We start from the raw sequence: 18,789 nt of genomic DNA, 5'->3' as shown, positions 1-18,789 counted from the left end.
AAATGACATGTAATTGACATATATAATTGGCTATTTTACAAGACTTTCGCAACTGATTTGTCATAACGCTGTCAACTTGTCTTTGTTATTATGTTACAGTGAAAGGAAATCTCGTTAAATAAAACAGTCTGTAAAATAAAAAAAGGTCCATCTATAAATTAGCAATGCAGACAAAATATCTAATTTTATTTGTATTGCTGCAACTGTTATGCAGAATCAGTTTTAATGTAGACGACTGACAAAGGTATAGGAAAAAAACGGAGCTTTGTGTACATAAACACGAATATCTTTATTAAATATTTCGCCAAAAATTATTTTGTATTTACAGATAAAATCTATTAACTCGGTGGGAATAAATGTTGATTCTACTTCTAAGTTTTTCGTATTGATATGCATAGTATTGATATTGTCATCTAATCTGCTTTGAGAGTGTAGATCACTTTGTAATCGTTTTTGATGAAATCGGCGACCCTCTCACCGATCATGTTGACCACGGCAACGGGATTACCGGAAACCATCTAAGAGATAGAAAACAATTAACTGATTACAAGAGCTAAAGATATGCTAATCATAAATTTTTTCTGGACTATGCACATCGAAAAATTTCGTAAAAATTATGTGTACATTCAGCACAATGTTAGATTAGCTTCTAAACATATCCATAAACTAATATCCTAATTAGCAATTAAGATTTTTAATCGACCCTAGTGGCTATCATTATAATCGTCATGACAATACGATATTGGTTTTGGTCAGATTAATTGTCAAGGCTTAATTGCTAATTAGGTTAATTAATGACTAGCGAAGTAAACGTTGCTTATTCGGTTTGAATAAACTAATAAGAATACAGAATGTGACGATATATCAATTAGTCGTGGTATGTTTATCAAAATTTTGAGAATTGCTACCTACCTTGGGCATAACTGAGGCATCAGCCACTCTCAAACCATCTACGCCGTGAACCTTGAGAGCTGGACTTACAACAGCCATGGTGTCCAAGGAGGTCCCCATTTTGCAAGTGCCGGCTTGATGATTTTCAGGCCTGGTATTGTATCGGAATTGGCAATCCCAATAGTCATAATTCATTTTTTTTTTATACTGTTCGCATTCTGGGACGGTGTCATCTACCATCTTCAAATTGTACTTTTTCATCGCGTTTGCCTTTGATAGTTTTAAGATATGCTGAAGACCTTGGTACATAATCGATCGATCTTGCGGATTCGCCAAATCGTTGCCCCAAATGATCGGATGATGTAAAGGGTCGTTCGAGGCAAGTGTTATTCTACCTGGAATTTATCAATGAAATACATTTAACTATTGCGTCACGGTAGCGAGCAGAATTTTCATTTTTTACAGAGAATTTAATATAATTTTTTAATTTTATTTAATTTGTTGATACTTTTAGTTTTAATTGTAATTAGTTAAAATTGGAATGCAATTGATTTTTTTTTATATTATTACGGACATCATAAAATGAATTGATCGAATGAATAAAATCGAATAAAGAGAGATTTAAATACTAAAATAGACAAAAAAATATATCGAAATAGTTTCGATGAAGAGTGACAGAAAGAGTTGAAAGTGTTTAAAATCTCATTAAATATGTTGCGATACGTAGCTATTTACATTGTCAGTAGTACTTTTATGCTGCTTACAATTAATAAAATGCGAGTTACATAATCATTGACTTACCTCTACTTAAGGCTTGAAGATTTACGGAGGTAAACCTAACGGTTTGTTTGTTACCGTCCGCTTTCAAGTCCGGAATTCTGTCGCCTGTGTCGCAAATGGCTTGATAACCGGCGAAAAAAATCTGAATGTCCGGATCATCGTTGGTAGTATAGTTGGACGCCAGTATCCCGGTAAGTTGGGCCAAACCCGTGGACGACAACGGACCGGTTTGATTGTAAAAATATATATCGGCACTATCTATATTTAATTCATTTGTGTTTGTCTCACTGAGAGTGAAATCCACGCCGAACGATTGATGGTTGTGGAGATTTTCGCCGACTCCTGGCAGATCGACGACTGGGCGAATCCCCACGGATTTTAGGTGACTCTTCGGCCCGATGCCCGATAGAAGCAGAAGCTGAGGCGAATTTATGGTGCCAGCTGCAAGGATCACTTCCTTCCTCGCTGTTACGTTGTATCGTCGGCCGCTCTGCAAATAGTAAATCGTTTATCAAGTCATGTGATTTGGGATGAATAATCGCGAAGTCGCGCCCATAGAAATTCGAAGAGTATGACGAGCCAACTTACCATAATGAAAGTGATTCCATCAGCTTTCACTTTTGACAAGATTTTTTTCGTATTCACCTTCGTCGCCATCGCGTTCAGAGCCACATGTAGATTTTTGCGGTTCCTGTGCGGCCACAGGAAAGCCCTGGCAGTACTAAGTCTAACACCATTGTTGCTGATCGTCTGCGCCACAGTGAAACCTTTGATATTCTCGCCCACCAAGTCTTCGGTAGTTCCTAAGCCTACCTCCTTAGCCGCCGACATTATATCCCAAGCGAATTGCGGCTGCCAAGGGAATCTATTAATGAAAGTAATCAGCGTGTTTAATTCATACGTGTAGATCAATTAAATCGGTAGGGAAATTATGGGGATTACGTTAGAGGTACGCTGTAGTTTTAAACACATATATCCTGTTTAATGAATGCTGGATCAATTATTCTAATCATGAGATAGACAGGGATAGATGCGACGCTGGGGGAAATACCTTTCGAGGATAAAATTAATTTTCAAAGAACAACTGATTGTATCATTATATAACAGACAACAAAAAACAATTGATTATAAATTGATCATGGCAATCACACATTTACTCGAGGGTACAACTACTCTGGAAAAGACACGGATGATTTCAAATCAGTTTTTTGTTTTACATGACGTAAACGATCGCGATAGCATAAAAAAGTGTGAGAATTAGAACGGTGTAATTCAAGAAAAAGCATGATGTTTGCACCTTTCGACCGTCATTGGACCTCCAGTGCCATGATCCTGTGCCCTGACCCTTCCAATTTCTTTATTGTCTTCTGATTTGAAGAAGTACGGCAGCACCTAACGTAAAAAAATTAATAATGCGTTACGTCACATCACGAAGAGTCTTAACAATAATCTTTTCATGCTTCATACTTCTTTCCACGACCACCCCTCGTTTCCCATTTCCACCCATCTGGCATAGTCTTTCTCGTGGCCTCGATGATACGCCATACCATGATGGCCAGTGCACCCTCCGAGATTTTTACCCCTGGGCCAGCTGCAGCTGCCGTTAGTTTTCAAGCACGCGTACGATTCATTCGTGGTTTTATACTTCCAATCTAGTTCGGTATCTGTAATATCGCACGATTGATTAACCGCACAGTCTCTAATTTTCTAGCGACTATGAAAACATAAAAATATATTTACTCAGATAGAGTTGAAAATTGCTCGGTATTTGCATGCCAACTGGCTCGTCCGGTCCGGCTTCCACAAGGAGCACATTCCAATTATGAATTTCGCTCAATCTAGAAGCCACGACCGATCCACCCGCACCTCCTAAATTAAAAACATAAGATGCAGCTGTCATAATATCCATTCAATCCCATACATCGTATACAAATAAAATCATCTTAACTTGATCGTTGATTTTAATTGTTATGATTCAGGGAATCTCGGGTGGGTGCGATCAATTCTGTGTGTTCACCGAACACAATTTTGCGAAACGTTTCGTTAAATTGCTATTAGACAAGATAGATCTTAATAGTTAATTATGTTTACGGGCATATTGATAATCTTACCTCCAACGACAATGAAGTCGTAAATAGGTAGCGGTCTTTTGATGGGCGTGATTCGCCCGCACACACCATTCATTATTGGACTATAGGCAGCTAACACGTTCACCATAGACAGAAACAAATTTCCGAATGGCCGAATGGCCGAATTGCCGCTGCAGACATCGGTCAATGAGAGTCCACTTACGAAGGGTGACGAACATGGTGCTTCCGGTACCTCCGACACGTTCTATAATACCGTAAAATATATAGCTTGCACGACTAAATATATTGCGGCACTTAAGAATGTTGATCTCGAGTTTATGCATCGTATAAACCGTAGAACGATGCTCCATTATTTTGTGAATATCACGGCCATTACTGTTGTGAAATCACTTTACTCTTGCAATTAAATTACAAATAATGTAATAATATACTAGGATTTAATGAATTAAATATTGCATAATTCTCTCGATTAACTTTTATAAAATTCTATAAATTCTCTAACTAGAGAAATTAATTACGATTGGGATATTAACTCGTAACATCACATCTCCAATATAGCCGTCTCGATAAGGACACTTATAGGCACATACTATTTTATTCAAATATACTCGTTTTCAAATACCTATACCTGTTTTAATTTCTATCTCGAAATATTCGAAAAAGTTTGTCACACAGTGAAGGAGATTATTTAACATTCTTACTAATGCGTCAAAACTTTGAGTTATAGGCTTGACAATTTTTAAAAATGTACTTTTTCCCTTGCACTTGATATAATTGACAAGCGATACAACTGCAGGATATCATCAACATAACATTTTCCGTGAATGCGATCGTCGCGTCTTAAGGAATCTTGCCCGTTGTGCTCGGGTTTTACTACCTGATTGCGGCGTCCATTTTGTTGTCGCCTTGTTATATACCCGTTTCCTGTATGCATATGCACGTTCCGCGAAATGTCTAGCTGTGATTAAGTGCTCAACGCACATAACATAAAAATGATAATAATGGCGCTTGTTATAATCTCTGCTTGTCACACTTGTAAATCACTGCGCGTGCTATCATTTCAGAAAAATGACGGATAGTCTGTCGCTAAAATAGTGCAAATAAAATAGATATGCGCTATTATGACCTGCATTTCTGCTGAATCCATTTGCATCTCGGAAATCGTAGTAAAAGTTTATATATCGCACATAAAACTTTCATAGACATTAGTTTATTGATATAATTGTTTGAAATTTTTATCAAATCGCTTTGTATAAATAAATTAATTTTGATAAATTGGAGAGATAAGGCTCTGTTGGATGTCCACACGTGGAAGAAAACGGGCTAATTAAGAGCCAATCGCTGTTGACGGTGCGAAATTATATTTATTCTTCATGGAATTAAACGACGTACGTTTCGGCCCCTATTCGAACCATCTTCAGCAATGTGCTGTGTGAGTTGTAGAATGTAAATGTTTTAAAATATAGGGTAATAAGTCGGGGGAAAATGCCAGTGGGTCGAAGGTGCTACTTTGTTAATATTTCGTTCATTATCTGATAGATGGTAATGTTTTCTAGTCGTTAACGTGAGAGTTCATGCAACGAGTGACGTATGCAAGTTTCTTCAATTTTATCGTGTAAAATGCGGAATACTTGAGAAAATCTGTTCCACCCAAGTGGTGAGTAGGCTTCCTATAATATTGTTCTCTTCTTTGTTTAAAAAGTTAAAGAGTTTCGCAACATAAAAATTCAAAAATTGTTTATGACATATATATATATATATATATATATGTTTTTAATAATAAAATCTGTTATTTTTTAATAAATTTTATATAATATATTTTTTAAATGTATTTAAATGTCAGATTCTTTTCTTTATCGTTTTAAGTGTATGTATCTCCTTAAACAATAATTACTGAATAGAACTTACGATGTATTTCAAAGAAGCCATTTTAATGGATTTCTTTCTTTGTTTCTTTCGTATCTGCTTCTGTAACAAATCGATAGTTACAAGAAATAGTGCGAGATTGTAATACATTAATATATTTTGACTGTGTTTATAAACAATGTATATATTTACCTAATATGTGCTAAGACGACTGCTAGCTCAGAAACGCAACGAGAATGGAATATTACTATCGTATGTTATTTCTGTAAGCAATATATATACTATTGTTATCATACTAATTGCGTCATTATTTTACGTAAACCTAATAGCTACATAAATGTTCCATATCTAAACTACTGGAAAATTATATGTATAATTCATCGCAATAGCCGTCATTTTTTAAATAACCATATAATTTTTGTCATACGTGTGTCTAAAAGTAGATGTATAATTTATGTAAAAAATTCAAAAACCGTCTAGAACATAATAAAATTATCAAAATATTGAATTTAAATAATTTTTGTTAGTTTTTTGTTAACTTTATTTATTTTTAAACATACCTATGTAATTTTCTTTTTGATAAAATATTTTCAAGTGGTATTTCTATTTCGAGATGATAATAGTATAGGGTAAACTCGGGTAAGATGGCCATAGTTTTTTAAAATGCAAAAAACATACATTTATTTTTGTTATTTTTTAATAGTGTTTGGTATATTCCTTCGCTGAAGCTTAAAGTACGTAAAACTATCGAAATTAAGAAGAAAACACTTAACATAAATTTTATATTATTAAAGTATTACATATGCATTGGCCATCTTATCCGACCTTTAAGGAAAAGATGGCCATAGCATTACGGAACAGTTGGCCATACATATTTTAATGTTAAAGATGCACTTAATATCTTGTAAAATGATAAAAAAAATTTATAATTTCACATATTTAGTTACAAATATATATATAATTTTCCCACACATTTGGCAAACATTACGAAATGATGTACACGTTTCATGCAGCCACCGCTTGCAGCGAATGCATTAAATCCACGCTACTTACATACAAAGACTTCTGGCAAGAGATAAACTTTCTGATTTGCGTACAGAAACATTAGGATGTCTAGACAAAAATGAATAAAGCCACTCATCCAGCTTTTTGAGTTTCATTATTGAATCTGTGTTTGAGTTCAAGTTGATTAGCAAAGTTATAAGCCAGTGTACAAAGATCATCTCAAGTAAGCGGAAAACCATGCTTTTGCATCATTTTTATATGGTGCATTCTTTCTTCATTCCAAGCGAGCAGGTAGGCCTCATTCCACCCTTTGTTGCGTTAGCAGATTTAAATCTTCTTTCAAGATTAACCTCGAGTATGTTCTCAATTCCTATTTTTATTTGGCATCTATAAAAACACAAATACTGTCACTATTTATAAATACCATTTATAAATATTATTATTATTGTCTTTTGGATGCTTAAACATGTTTTCTGTATATTCTCCACATAGAGGCCATATTTGTGTGCGTGATGTCCTTAACCACGCATGAGTTTCCGCCATAACGTTTTTGGCGAAGTTAAACTTTTTCATTATCTGGTAGTTAGATTGGAAGTTGATTTCTGTCAAATTTGTCAAACTGGGATCATTGATCGGATCTGTTGTCATAAGGACGACTTCGTGTCCTCTTTGGCTCAAAGCGATCCATAATGAATGATAACAAATTTGGTGACTGTAGGATGGTATTGGAATAATGTATTGGACATGCTTAAACATGTCTTCTGTTAAGTCTCCAAACAGAGGCCAAAATTGTGTTCGTTGTGTTCTTAACCACGCATGAGTCCCCGCCATAACGTTTTTGGCGAGGTTAACCTTTTTCGTTATCTGGTAGTTAGATTGGAAGTTGATTTCTGTCAAATTGGTCAAACTAGGATCATTGATCGGATCTGTTGTCATAAGGACGACTTCGTGTCCTCTTTGGCTCAAAGCGATCCATAATGAATGATAACAAATTTCCCAGGTAGCAAGCACTCGTCATTTTGACGTCAATTGACGTCAAAAGACGTCAAAATGACAGACTTTTGACGTCAATTGACGTCAAAATGACGAGTCCTTGCTACCTGGGTTGGTGACTGTAGGATGGTATTGGAACAATCGCCAAGATCCTTGCAGTTTTTACTGGTGCCGCGATGTATAAAAAGCTTATCCAAAATATCGTTTCAGCAATTGGCGTCATTTTACTGTCAATAATAAGCAGAGCATAGTAAACTTAATTATCATCTATGATAATTCAATAAAATATTCGTTTTTATTTGTATAATTGTTCTATTTTTTTATTCGTATAAAGTTCACATATTTTTTTATTAATAATAAATAATGATTTGTACACACGAAATATTTATTGCCATTAAATTTTGAGCAATGCGCTTATTTTCAAAAGTGCATATTTGATATCTATAGCAAATAATCCATTTCGCAAATACGTTTTTTTTGCTGCACTAGACTGCACTAAAACTTCTGTTCTTGCTTTTGCCAAATATCAAACATACCTATTTTACCATAAGTACAGAGTTCACTTGAGTACAGAGTAGTGTACACTAGTTTAGCTAAAAAGTAGATCTCATTTGTTTCCCAAAATAGATGAAATAATTAATTATATTAACCGTCTCGTTCTCGATGATAGAGAATTAACAATGTAGTACTGCTTGTCGGTGCTTAATTCCACATTATTAGTACGAAGTTGTTTCTTACTTATCAAGTACGTATCAAAAATATGTAATAACAGTTTCAGAGATTTTCACACATTCCATGACGTGCAACTGCGTGCAAAAATATATTTGAATTATACAAATATACTCTCTGATTAGTATGAAGTTTTAAGTAAATCATGCTTAAAAGACTTAAGCCTGTATTTATAATCATTATTCAAATTTCATCTCAAGAGCGTATCATCACGACTCAAAACTCATTTCAGGTGAGTTTTCAACAGAAACACGACTTTAAATACGGGCCTTATCGAAGCTTGCATTTACATTTAGAATACATATTCAAAATGTATTATTAATAATTAATAAATCTAAATGTATTAGCAGTGTTGATAGTTGATATATTTAGTAATTATAAATATTTAATATAATGTTGTTTATATTATCTACAGTTTATTAGTAGTCTCGCTGGATATACAATTATATACATACGGCTGTTCAAATACGATTTTACGTATATAAAAAGAAAATATTCATGTGCCATGGTATTGAATTTTATATTATGACAATTAAGAAAAAGAATATTTTCATACGTTTTTCTATCGGTACGTGACTTTGTGTTACGGTCAAAGTGTTTTGGTGAAAAGTGAAATTTGTTTGAAACCGATAGTATACATTGCGCGTATATATTCGACGGACCGTGACAGATTGTAAAAATTTGCGGAATCGATGGGCCGAAACTGGTGGAAGTTCGTTTCTTTCGTCCCTCGTCCTCTTCTTTTTACACACCTGACCACATGGACTAGGCCTTATTTTTCTTCGTACCGCAAGAAAGTGAAATCTGGTTGTTGCTTGTCGTTGTAACGCGGAACAATAGTTTGTATTGAAGTCTACTAATGCAACTCCAGCAAACGCGTGTTAATTAAAGATAATTATGACTTTAAAAAGAGATGTTTGACTCTTTAATAAAATCATAAAATAATAGTATATATGAAATTAGTTACATTACGTTAACGAAATTAATTAACATTTATTTTTTCGCATTTAGTTAAGAATCAATCATAGAAAACTTAGAAGAGAAAAAATGCGATCAACTTTACTTGCTTTGTTTCAATTAGATTATTATTTGATTGTCAAATAATATAGTAAATGAATAACGCATATTTTTCTTTTTTCTATATTTATATGTTAATAAAGATCGAACTTGAATAATCTTTTCTGTAATAGATTGATGCGTCTTTAATAAAATATTATGCTATCTCTTTGCCATCTATAATTCATGACAAATGGACGATTTGTTCATAATGACGATGAATGTTTATATATGTCTGTGTCAAATACATAAGAATACTTGGAAAGTTACCTCCGTAACCCCGCGACATTATTGAGGCTCCGTAATTCTGACAACTTGAGGATAAGTTCAATAATAACGATGGAAACGTTATGGTGAAGTGGTCTTTTCTGAGTTAGTGTCGTATTATACATATAAGAGTCGTAATAATAAAATTCACATTAATCTTTCACGGAACATTCAGCGAAGGAGAGAAGAGAGAGAGAGAGAGAGAGAGAGAGAGAGAGAGAGAGAGAGAGAGAGAGAGAGAGAGAAAGAGATGGAATAGCATGGGTGCCCGTCGTGCTTCAGCCCAGAACTGCGGAACTATTTATGACTCCAGTCCATTTGTCGAACGTCACGAGGGATTTCCGGAAATTGCTTTAAACGCGTAATGGCACGTCCGCTTTCGGAGTTTACCGGTCGGGTTACCAGCTGTCATAATAAAAACGTTGTTATTGTCCGCGATGGCACGACCGCTGTGCGTGACTATTGCGAATTGACGAGAACGATCAGTAGACGCCTGGCAGATAGACATTTCTTTGCAAAAACGATTTCCGACAATTACACACGAATCATAGGCCTAAAGTAAATTCTGTCATCAAATTAAACTCTCTTTGCGTCGACCGTTGCAGTTTACGGAAAATATAACTTTAGTAGTAAATAACATAAATTTTTAAATTAATTTGTATAGTAAAAAAATATTAGAATGTAGCAGCAATCAAATTGAATCCTTATCTTTATTCGAATAATTAAAAATATATCGTCAATCACATAAAACCAATAAAAGAAAAAGATATATAAAATTAAATGTGGTAGGATGGCTTTTTAATAAATTATACTAATATCAGAAGTATCGTTATGTTACTTACTTTATTTCGCGGATTGATGAACAATGTAGAAACGGACGCTTCGCTCTTCGTCGGATCGACTCCGTCGTGATCGTTCCCAGGACTATCTCGATACTCCTTCTCAGGCGTTCTGGCTTCCTACTGACGGAGAGGATTTTACGCTCGGCAGTTAACGTTCTTATATATTATATCTCGTAAATATTTTAATTTGAAGACGTCTTTTTTAAAAGATTTAAAACCGTAAACACCAGAGAGATAAAGCCCCTTGCACAATGCTAGGCGATAGCGATAGCGATAGCTATATAGCGATCCGAATCGAAATTTTACTCCTTCTTTCGACCTCTTATTTTTCACATCTAAGGATTCTGGAGGATTTTGATAGGTTCTATTTATATAAGAATTGTATTGTACTTAGCTTCTACTTTGTGTCCCGGACGAATCAGCTGTTTCCCGGGGCCCCTTCTCACCATGAAAAACGCGCCGAGAAGCACACCCGCGAGGTTTTAGCCGGTAAAAATCCGGCACTCCCCTCGCCTCTCCCCGAGGGCGGGGGAGTCTTCCCCCTCCCATTAGAGAGGGTTATCGGTCACGACCGGTAGCAGAAGATTTCCCCGCGTAAAAAAAAGCTACTTTGTGCCTCAAATAGGCAGTAAACGAACTGTTTTTCATTTTGAGGTTTAAAAAAGGAGTTACCGGTAAAACCTCCTAAAACGCTTTAGATCCTACACTGATAGAAAAATGTACTAAATTTTAATTAATGTTTTCTCCAATAGTCCTTATAAAGTATTTTTTTAATTCAGTTAATATTTTTTGAGTAAAGAAAATATTCATCCACTTGAAACAAATTTTCTAAGCCTAATAAAATATTTACTGTATTCAAAAGAATACTTTATTAGGACTATTGGAGAAAACATTTATTGAAATTTAGTACATTTTACTATCAATGTATTAATTTTTACTACTTTTTAAATCGTAATGAAACATGTTCCATATCACGTACATCATCGGTGATTCATAGTATAGGTTTTGGTAAATTTTATAATTGCGTTTAACGGAGCAACGAGATACGGTTGTGACTTTGACTTATGTTGTATCTCGTTTCTCTGTTAAATGCAATATTTATCTAAATTTATTATTTAGAATCTAAGATTTTTAATATTAAAAAAATATTACCGCAAAATATTTTATGACATTGTTAATTAACCAGATACATATAGACATACATGTATCACAATTAATAATGTTATAAAATTTATTTATATAATAAATCTTTTTCTTATTAGTCATCTGAAACACAACTTAAATAAAAACTCCACTGCAAGTCACCGATAATATACATGACATAGAGCATGTTAATATGATAATGTGGTAAATAGCATATAGGGGGGAGAGTCAGAAAAAATCTAAGAGATCGCACACGTTTCTTTCTAAGGTACAAAGGAACATATATTTATTTGCTTACATTTTTTTATCTACTTGTTCATGTACTCTTGCATACTTTCTAAATTAAACTCATATTATATCATAACAAAAAAATAAATTTTTAACCATTTAAAAACCATTGCCAGTAAAACAATTAATATATGTATTGTATCTTAATAAAAATTAAAATTAAAATTTAGTTTCAATAAAATTAAAATTAAAATTGAGAAATGTCTTGATACTGATTGTGAGTATCTTAAAATGAAATATCTTAATACTAATAAAACTTAAAATTAGTACCTTAATACCAAATAAATAATCGCATATCACAAATAACATTTTTTAAATGTTTTATGTTGTAATGGAAAAAATTGTGACAGATAATATATTAATGATTCTAGAATTACTAAGTCGAATTTTTCATCACTATCCGGTGCATACATCTTACGTACTTTTGGATGCTTAAAAATATTTTCTGCTATATCTCCACATACAGGCCATATTTGTGTGCGTGGTGTACTTAACCACGAATAAGTCCCCGCTATAACGTTTTTCACGAAATTTAATTTTTTCATAAACTGGTAGTTAGATTGGAAGTTGATTTCTGTTAAATTGGTCAAACTAGAATCATTGATCGGATCTGTTGTTATAAGGACAACTTCGTGTCCTCTTTGGCTCAAAGCGATCCATAATGATTGATAACAAATTTGGTGACTGTAAGGATGGTGCTGGAACATCGCCAAGATTCTTGCAGTTTTTACTGGTGCCGCGATGTATAAAAAGCTCATCTAAAATATCGTTTCTGCAATCGGCTTCATTTTACTGTCAATAATAAGCAGAGCATAGTAAACTTAATTATCATCGATGATAATTCAATAAAATATTCGTTCTTATTTGTATAATATAATTGTTCTATTTTTTTATTTGTATAAAGTTCACATATTTCTTTATTAATAATGAATGATGATTTGTACACACGAAATATTTATTGCAATTAAATTTTGAGCAATATTGCAATGCGCTTATTTTCCAAAATGCATATTTGATATCTATAGCAAATAATTGAAATAATCCATTCCGCAAATAGGTTTTTTTTTTTTATTGCTGCATTAGACTGCACTAAAACTTCTCTTCTTGCTTTTGTCAAATATCAAACAGAATACCTATTTCACTATAAGTACAGAGTTCACTTAAGTACAGAGTAGTGTACACTAGTTTAGCTAAAAAGCAGATCTTATTTGTCTTTCCAAAATGTATGAAATAATTAATTATTGGTACGAAGTTGTTTCTTACCTATCAAGTACATATAATCAATTATGCCCGTTCTAGACTGGAGGATGAGCCGACTCTCGGCTGATCCGCCTTCTATAGTGTACGTGACATAAACTATACATAAACTATAGATTTTTACCCGTCTACACCACTCACTCGGATGAGCCGAGAGTCGGCCCATCCTCCAGTCTAGAACGGGCAATATGTATCAAGTACATACGTAACAAAAGTACGTAACAGCTTCAGAGATCTTCACTCACACTTTATGACGTGCAACTGCGCGCAAGAATATATTTGAATTGTACAAATGTACTCTTCTGATTACCAGAATGAGGTTTTAAGTAAATCATGCACTACTTAAAAGACTTAGGCCTGTATTTATAATCGTTATTCTCAAGAGCGTATCAGGTGAGATACTCAATATTGCATTTTATATCTTGAAACGCACACAGTTCAATAGTTATGTTTTGATTAGAGATTAACTGAGACTGTATTTATAATTATTATGTTATTATTGATAAACTCAATCTCTTTTCAAGTTACCTATAAACCATACTTAAGTAATACACGATTTTCTCCGACTCAATATTTAATTGATATATTAAAAAAAATGACTATTAAACTGTCAAAAATAGTTTTTAGATCACATCTCGAAACGATCTACAGCTAAGTTTCTCTCACTTGAATTACAAAAATGATGTATCAAATATCTCAAATTAATTTTCAATTAAGATTCATCTATTAAAACATATCACGACTCAAAACTCACTTTAGGTAAGTTTTCAACAGAAACACGACTTTAAATACGGGTCTTATCGAAGCTTGTATTTACATTTAGAATACATATTCAAAATGTATTATTAATAATTAATAAATCTAAATATATTAGCAATAGTTGATATATTTGGTAATTATAAATATTCAATATAATATGCTATCTATATCATCTAAAGCTTATTAGTACTCTCGCTGGATATGCAATTATACATACGACTGTTCAAATACGATTCTACGTATATAAAAAAAATGTTCATGTGATATTGAATTATATATTATGACAATTAAGAAAGAGACCATTTTTCTACGCTTTTCTATCGGTACGTGACTTCGAGTCACGGTCGAAGTGTTTGGGTGAAAAGTGAAATTTGTTTGAAACCGATAGTATACATTGCGCGTACATATATTATATATTCGACGGACCGTGATAGATTGTAAGAACTTGCGGAATAGATGGACCGAAACTGTGGAAGTTCGTTTTTTTCATCTCTCGTCCTCTTCACACCGTCTATTTCTTTATCTGACCGCGTGGACCAGGCCTTGTTTTCCTTTTTACCGCAAGAAAGTGGAATCCGGTTGTTGCTTGTCGTTGTAACGCTGAATAATAGTTTGTAATAAAGTCTACTAATGCAACTCTAGCAAAAGCGTGTTAATTAAAGATAATTATGACTTCAAGAGATGTTTGACTCTTTAATAAGAGCATAAAATAATAGTATATGTATGAAATTAGTTACATTACCTTAACCATTTATTTCGTTATAATTGTCCGATAGAGAAAACTTCGAAATTATTGATATGATGTAAGAAAAAGAATCCGACAAAGTGTACAATATCTTGTAAGGAATTAAGTTACGAAAGTGAATGTTTTGTAGTTAAAATTTTCAAGTTTGACTAAGGAATCTATTTGATGAAATATGAAATGGGGCTTCGATAAAATATCAAAAGTAATAGCTTTAAAAGAGAACTTATTTTACCATGGTAGGCTCCCCACTACATTTATGTGGAGCAATACTGAGAACAATTCTGAATAATATTTTTTAATACAATTCTTAGAATTTATGCTTTTATGCTTTCATAAAGCATTTAAAAACTTGTGACTTGTATCACACCATCAGTAATACTATATATGAATATGTATTAAGTGCACTGAAACGAAAACGTAACTTATGTAAGACTCTTTAAAACGCAATAAAAATTATTTTGTGTGTTTTGTATTAATCGTTTTGCTTTAGAGAAAAAATTTTACAAATTTTATATTTTGCAATAGCTTACATTATCAATTTTTGTAAGAAGTTTTGTACTTTATATGTATACATATATGTGTGTGTGTATGTATTATTGCGTATAATTAAAACAAGGTAAAGTAACAATAAGAAATATGAAATTATAGGTAGGATATGTTTGTATCCTACAAGAAAATACAATGTTTTTGTATTTATGTACAGTAAATATTTTAAATTCTTGTACTAATAGCCGTATTCATAGTTCTTCCTTGAGTAAGGATTTCTTGTTCCTCATTCCACACTTCATAAATTTTAAGGTTCCTTGATTGATCAAGAAAGGTTAATGGAATATAAAATAACTAATAAGGAACAAGGAATTTTTATTCCTCAAGAAAGGACTATGAATACACTGAGAAAAAGGATTTGCTGTATTAACAAATTATTTGTTACCATAGTGGCAACAAACACTTGGTTTGCTGCGAGAGTTAATTAATTTAGCAATAGTAGCAAACCTTTTGTTGCAATAGCAAATAGTTTGCTACTCGCAACATATCAAATGTTTATTGTCACTTATTTCTCTCAGTGTACGGCTATAACACTTCTATTATATGGAGCGATTTATTAACAAACATTGGATGAAATAAAAAAATTCTTGCAATAAATCATAGTAGCATTAAAAATATCTTAACAAATAAGTAACTCACTGGCTACCATCAACTTTTTTTATTCTTTTTAAATAAATTTTGTTTTTTAATTTTTGAGTTTTGGAAGCCATGTCTGATTGTTTGTAGACATAAATACTAAAATCTGATATTTAATCTATTAAACTTTTGGGATATGAATATTTAAATAACTTTTTGATATAAATATTTTGTTAATATAAATATGCTATGCATATTAAAAGTTAATTAATCTTTTTTTTAGTAACTACTGATATTTCTATAAGATTAAATATCATTTTTAACAATTTATAAATAATTATTAGTGTACAAAATAACGTTACAAATATGGCAATTGATAAAATTGCTATAACGTCTATTTCGTATTTTTGATACCAAGGTTCATGAGCGATACTGCTACGAAGATGAGGAGCACCTTTATGACGAATGACGAATTCAATCCACCAAATTACATGCTCCAAAGAATCATACGGTTTATCTTCATTTAGTGCTTTAACCTCGAGCATTCTTTTTTTATATCTAGAGAAAAGTAACAATTTTATATAAAAAGATTATGAAGAAAATTAGTATATCTTATATGAAAGACAATGCATTACTTTACACTTGCATTTTGATTATAATTATATGTGAATTTTGTATGTGTAATATATAATGTTGCGTAGAAAATTAGACATTTCTCTAAGATAATTAGATTTCTACGAAAATAATTAATGACATAACACTGGAGAATGCTTATGTAAAAAAAATAATTACCTTTTATCGGTCAATATATCTATTATGGATGCGTTCAAATTTTCTCTTGATATATCCATAATATTTAAACGTTTCGCAACTCCTAAAGATACCATTTTGTTAACTTGAGTGTACTGATCAGCTAATATTGGTAATCCTAAAAGTGGTACTGTATAATAAACGGCTTCTTCTGTACTTTGATATCCACCTTGATATATGAATAATTTAATGTTTGGATGAGCTGCAAAATAAAAAGCGGAGCGAAATGGCTAATGAAGAGATACGTATAAACATATATTTTTATTAATCTGATTAAATTATTGCACTATATATTTACCGAGAATGCTCTGTTGAGAAACCCATTTAGCGATATAGATATTGTCAGTTTTATTTGACAATTCGCTGTCATATTTCCATACAACTTTGTATGGCAAACTTGCAAATACATCTCGAAATGCGTTTCGAATATGCTCTGGAAACACTGATGTCATGACATTTGTGCCTAGACTCATATAGATAAATCCATTCGGTGCATCTGCTATAAATTCTTTCAAGTCCTGAAACGAAATTATTATTTAATTTATATACTACATTTGAGAAGATAAAATATTTTGTACATATGGAAATTGATTTTAAATATAAAGCAAATAAAATGTATAATTTTTTAATTAACGAATTTTTAAGAATGTACATAGTTTGAAACGTTTGAAAGCAATGATTACCTTCGGTAAAGCCGCGGGATTTTTTGAAATATGAAAATTTCCAAATACTAAAATATTAGGCATTGTCGGTCTAACAAACGAGAGAGCTTCTTGTTGACTGTGGAAAACAAGACTCATGTTTCTTTCCATATCTCTTATGTCTGGTATATTTTTTCCGAGATATTTTTCTGCTATCGCTTGCTGTTCAGCGTAATAATAATTTATTGAGTAATATATGTGATACCATTGACGAATAAAATTCTTCATCCTCCGCCACAATGACAGATTTAAACCGGTGTCATCTTCTATTTCCCAAACCGAAGGATGTGATGACAGAACAGGTGCACCGAGTAGATAATAATCTATATTACGCAGTCCTAATGATGACACACCTGTAAATAAATATTGAATAAGTTTTGTAAACGTGATTAATTTAAACAAGATTTGAGTTTAGAAAATTGAGTAAATAATATCATTATAAACATATACGCACATGTCAAGATACATGAAAAATAATTAGGTTAATTTTCACGTTTATATTTTATTTTTATGTTTCTTTGGATTATATAATGATGACACAAAGAGAATAAGAAATATCTTGACATTAAACCGTGTGGATAATAACATTATATTTTTTAACTAATTTTATGGACATAAAACTTATTTAAATAGAATATAAATAAATAAAGTAAATAATTTAAATAATATGGGGTTTAATAAGTATACGAAAGTATAGGATATTAAAAATTTTAAAGTTGAAGTAATTTATGGTTTTCTTCAATGTTTTCACTAATATAAAATGAATTTTAAATGAAACATTTGTAAAATAATTTTATATACATTTATCATTATTCTTACCTATGAGAGGTGCATTAAATCTATGCGCCAAGGCATAGAAGCTATGTACTTTTATAGCTTCTACAATTACTAAGTCGAATTTTTCATCACTATCCGGTGCATACATCTTACGTACTTTTGGATGCTTAAACATGTCTTCTGTTAAGTCTCCAAACAGAGGCCAAAATTGTGTTCGTTGTGTTCTTAACCACGCATGAGTCCCCGCCATAACGTTTTTGGCGAGGTTAACCTTTTTCGTTATCTGGTAGTTAGATTGGAAGTTGATTTCTGTCAAATTGGTCAAACTAGGATCATTGATCGGATCTGTTGTCATAAGGACGACTTCGTGTCCTCTTTGGCTCAAAGCGATCCATAATGAATGATAACAAATTTGGTGACTGTAGGATGGTATTGGAATAATCGCCAAGATCCTTGCAGTTTTTACTGGTGCCGCGATGTATAAAAAGCTTATCCAAAATATCGTTTGAGCAATCGGCTTCATTTTACTGTCAATAATAAGCAGAGCATAGTAAACTTAATTATCATCGATGATAATTCAATAAAATGTTTCGTTCATTATCTGATAGATGGTAATGTTTTCTAGTCGTTAACGTGAGAGTTCATGCAACGAGTGACGTATGCAAGTT

At 32.5% G+C, this 18,789-nt stretch overlaps 2 protein-coding genes across 2 annotated transcripts; both read right to left on the bottom strand.

Annotated features, from left to right (window-relative positions):
* Positions 1-270: 270 nt before the first annotated feature.
* LOC139814572 (glucose dehydrogenase [FAD, quinone]-like) lies at positions 271-5,890 on the bottom strand. Its single transcript, XM_071780910.1, has 10 exons — positions 5,820-5,890; positions 5,670-5,729; positions 3,783-4,005; positions 3,412-3,540; positions 3,139-3,335; positions 2,969-3,063; positions 2,260-2,536; positions 1,693-2,161; positions 913-1,286; positions 271-518 (listed from the first exon to the last, which is right to left on the bottom strand). The coding sequence occupies exons 2-10, from the start codon at positions 5,688-5,690 to the stop codon at positions 414-416; spliced, it is 1,890 nt and encodes a 629-aa protein (XP_071637011.1). The 5' UTR covers positions 5,691-5,729; positions 5,820-5,890; the 3' UTR covers positions 271-413.
* Positions 5,891-16,621: 10,731 nt separating this feature from the next.
* Positions 16,622-18,644, bottom strand: LOC139814852 (UDP-glucosyltransferase 2-like). Its single transcript, XM_071781343.1, has 4 exons — positions 18,164-18,644; positions 17,327-17,697; positions 16,942-17,161; positions 16,622-16,845 (listed from the first exon to the last, which is right to left on the bottom strand). Exons 1-4 carry the CDS (start codon positions 18,642-18,644, stop codon positions 16,622-16,624), a joined length of 1,296 nt encoding a protein of 431 aa, XP_071637444.1.
* Between the last annotated feature and the right edge of the window lie 145 nt (positions 18,645-18,789).

The sequence above is a fragment of the Temnothorax longispinosus genome, chromosome 6 (genome assembly GCF_030848805.1).
Source record: "Temnothorax longispinosus isolate EJ_2023e chromosome 6, Tlon_JGU_v1, whole genome shotgun sequence".
Lineage (NCBI taxonomy): Eukaryota > Metazoa > Arthropoda > Insecta > Hymenoptera > Formicidae > Temnothorax > Temnothorax longispinosus.
Note: the sequence above shows the minus strand (reverse complement) of the source record. Positions and strands in the feature narration are given on the sequence as shown.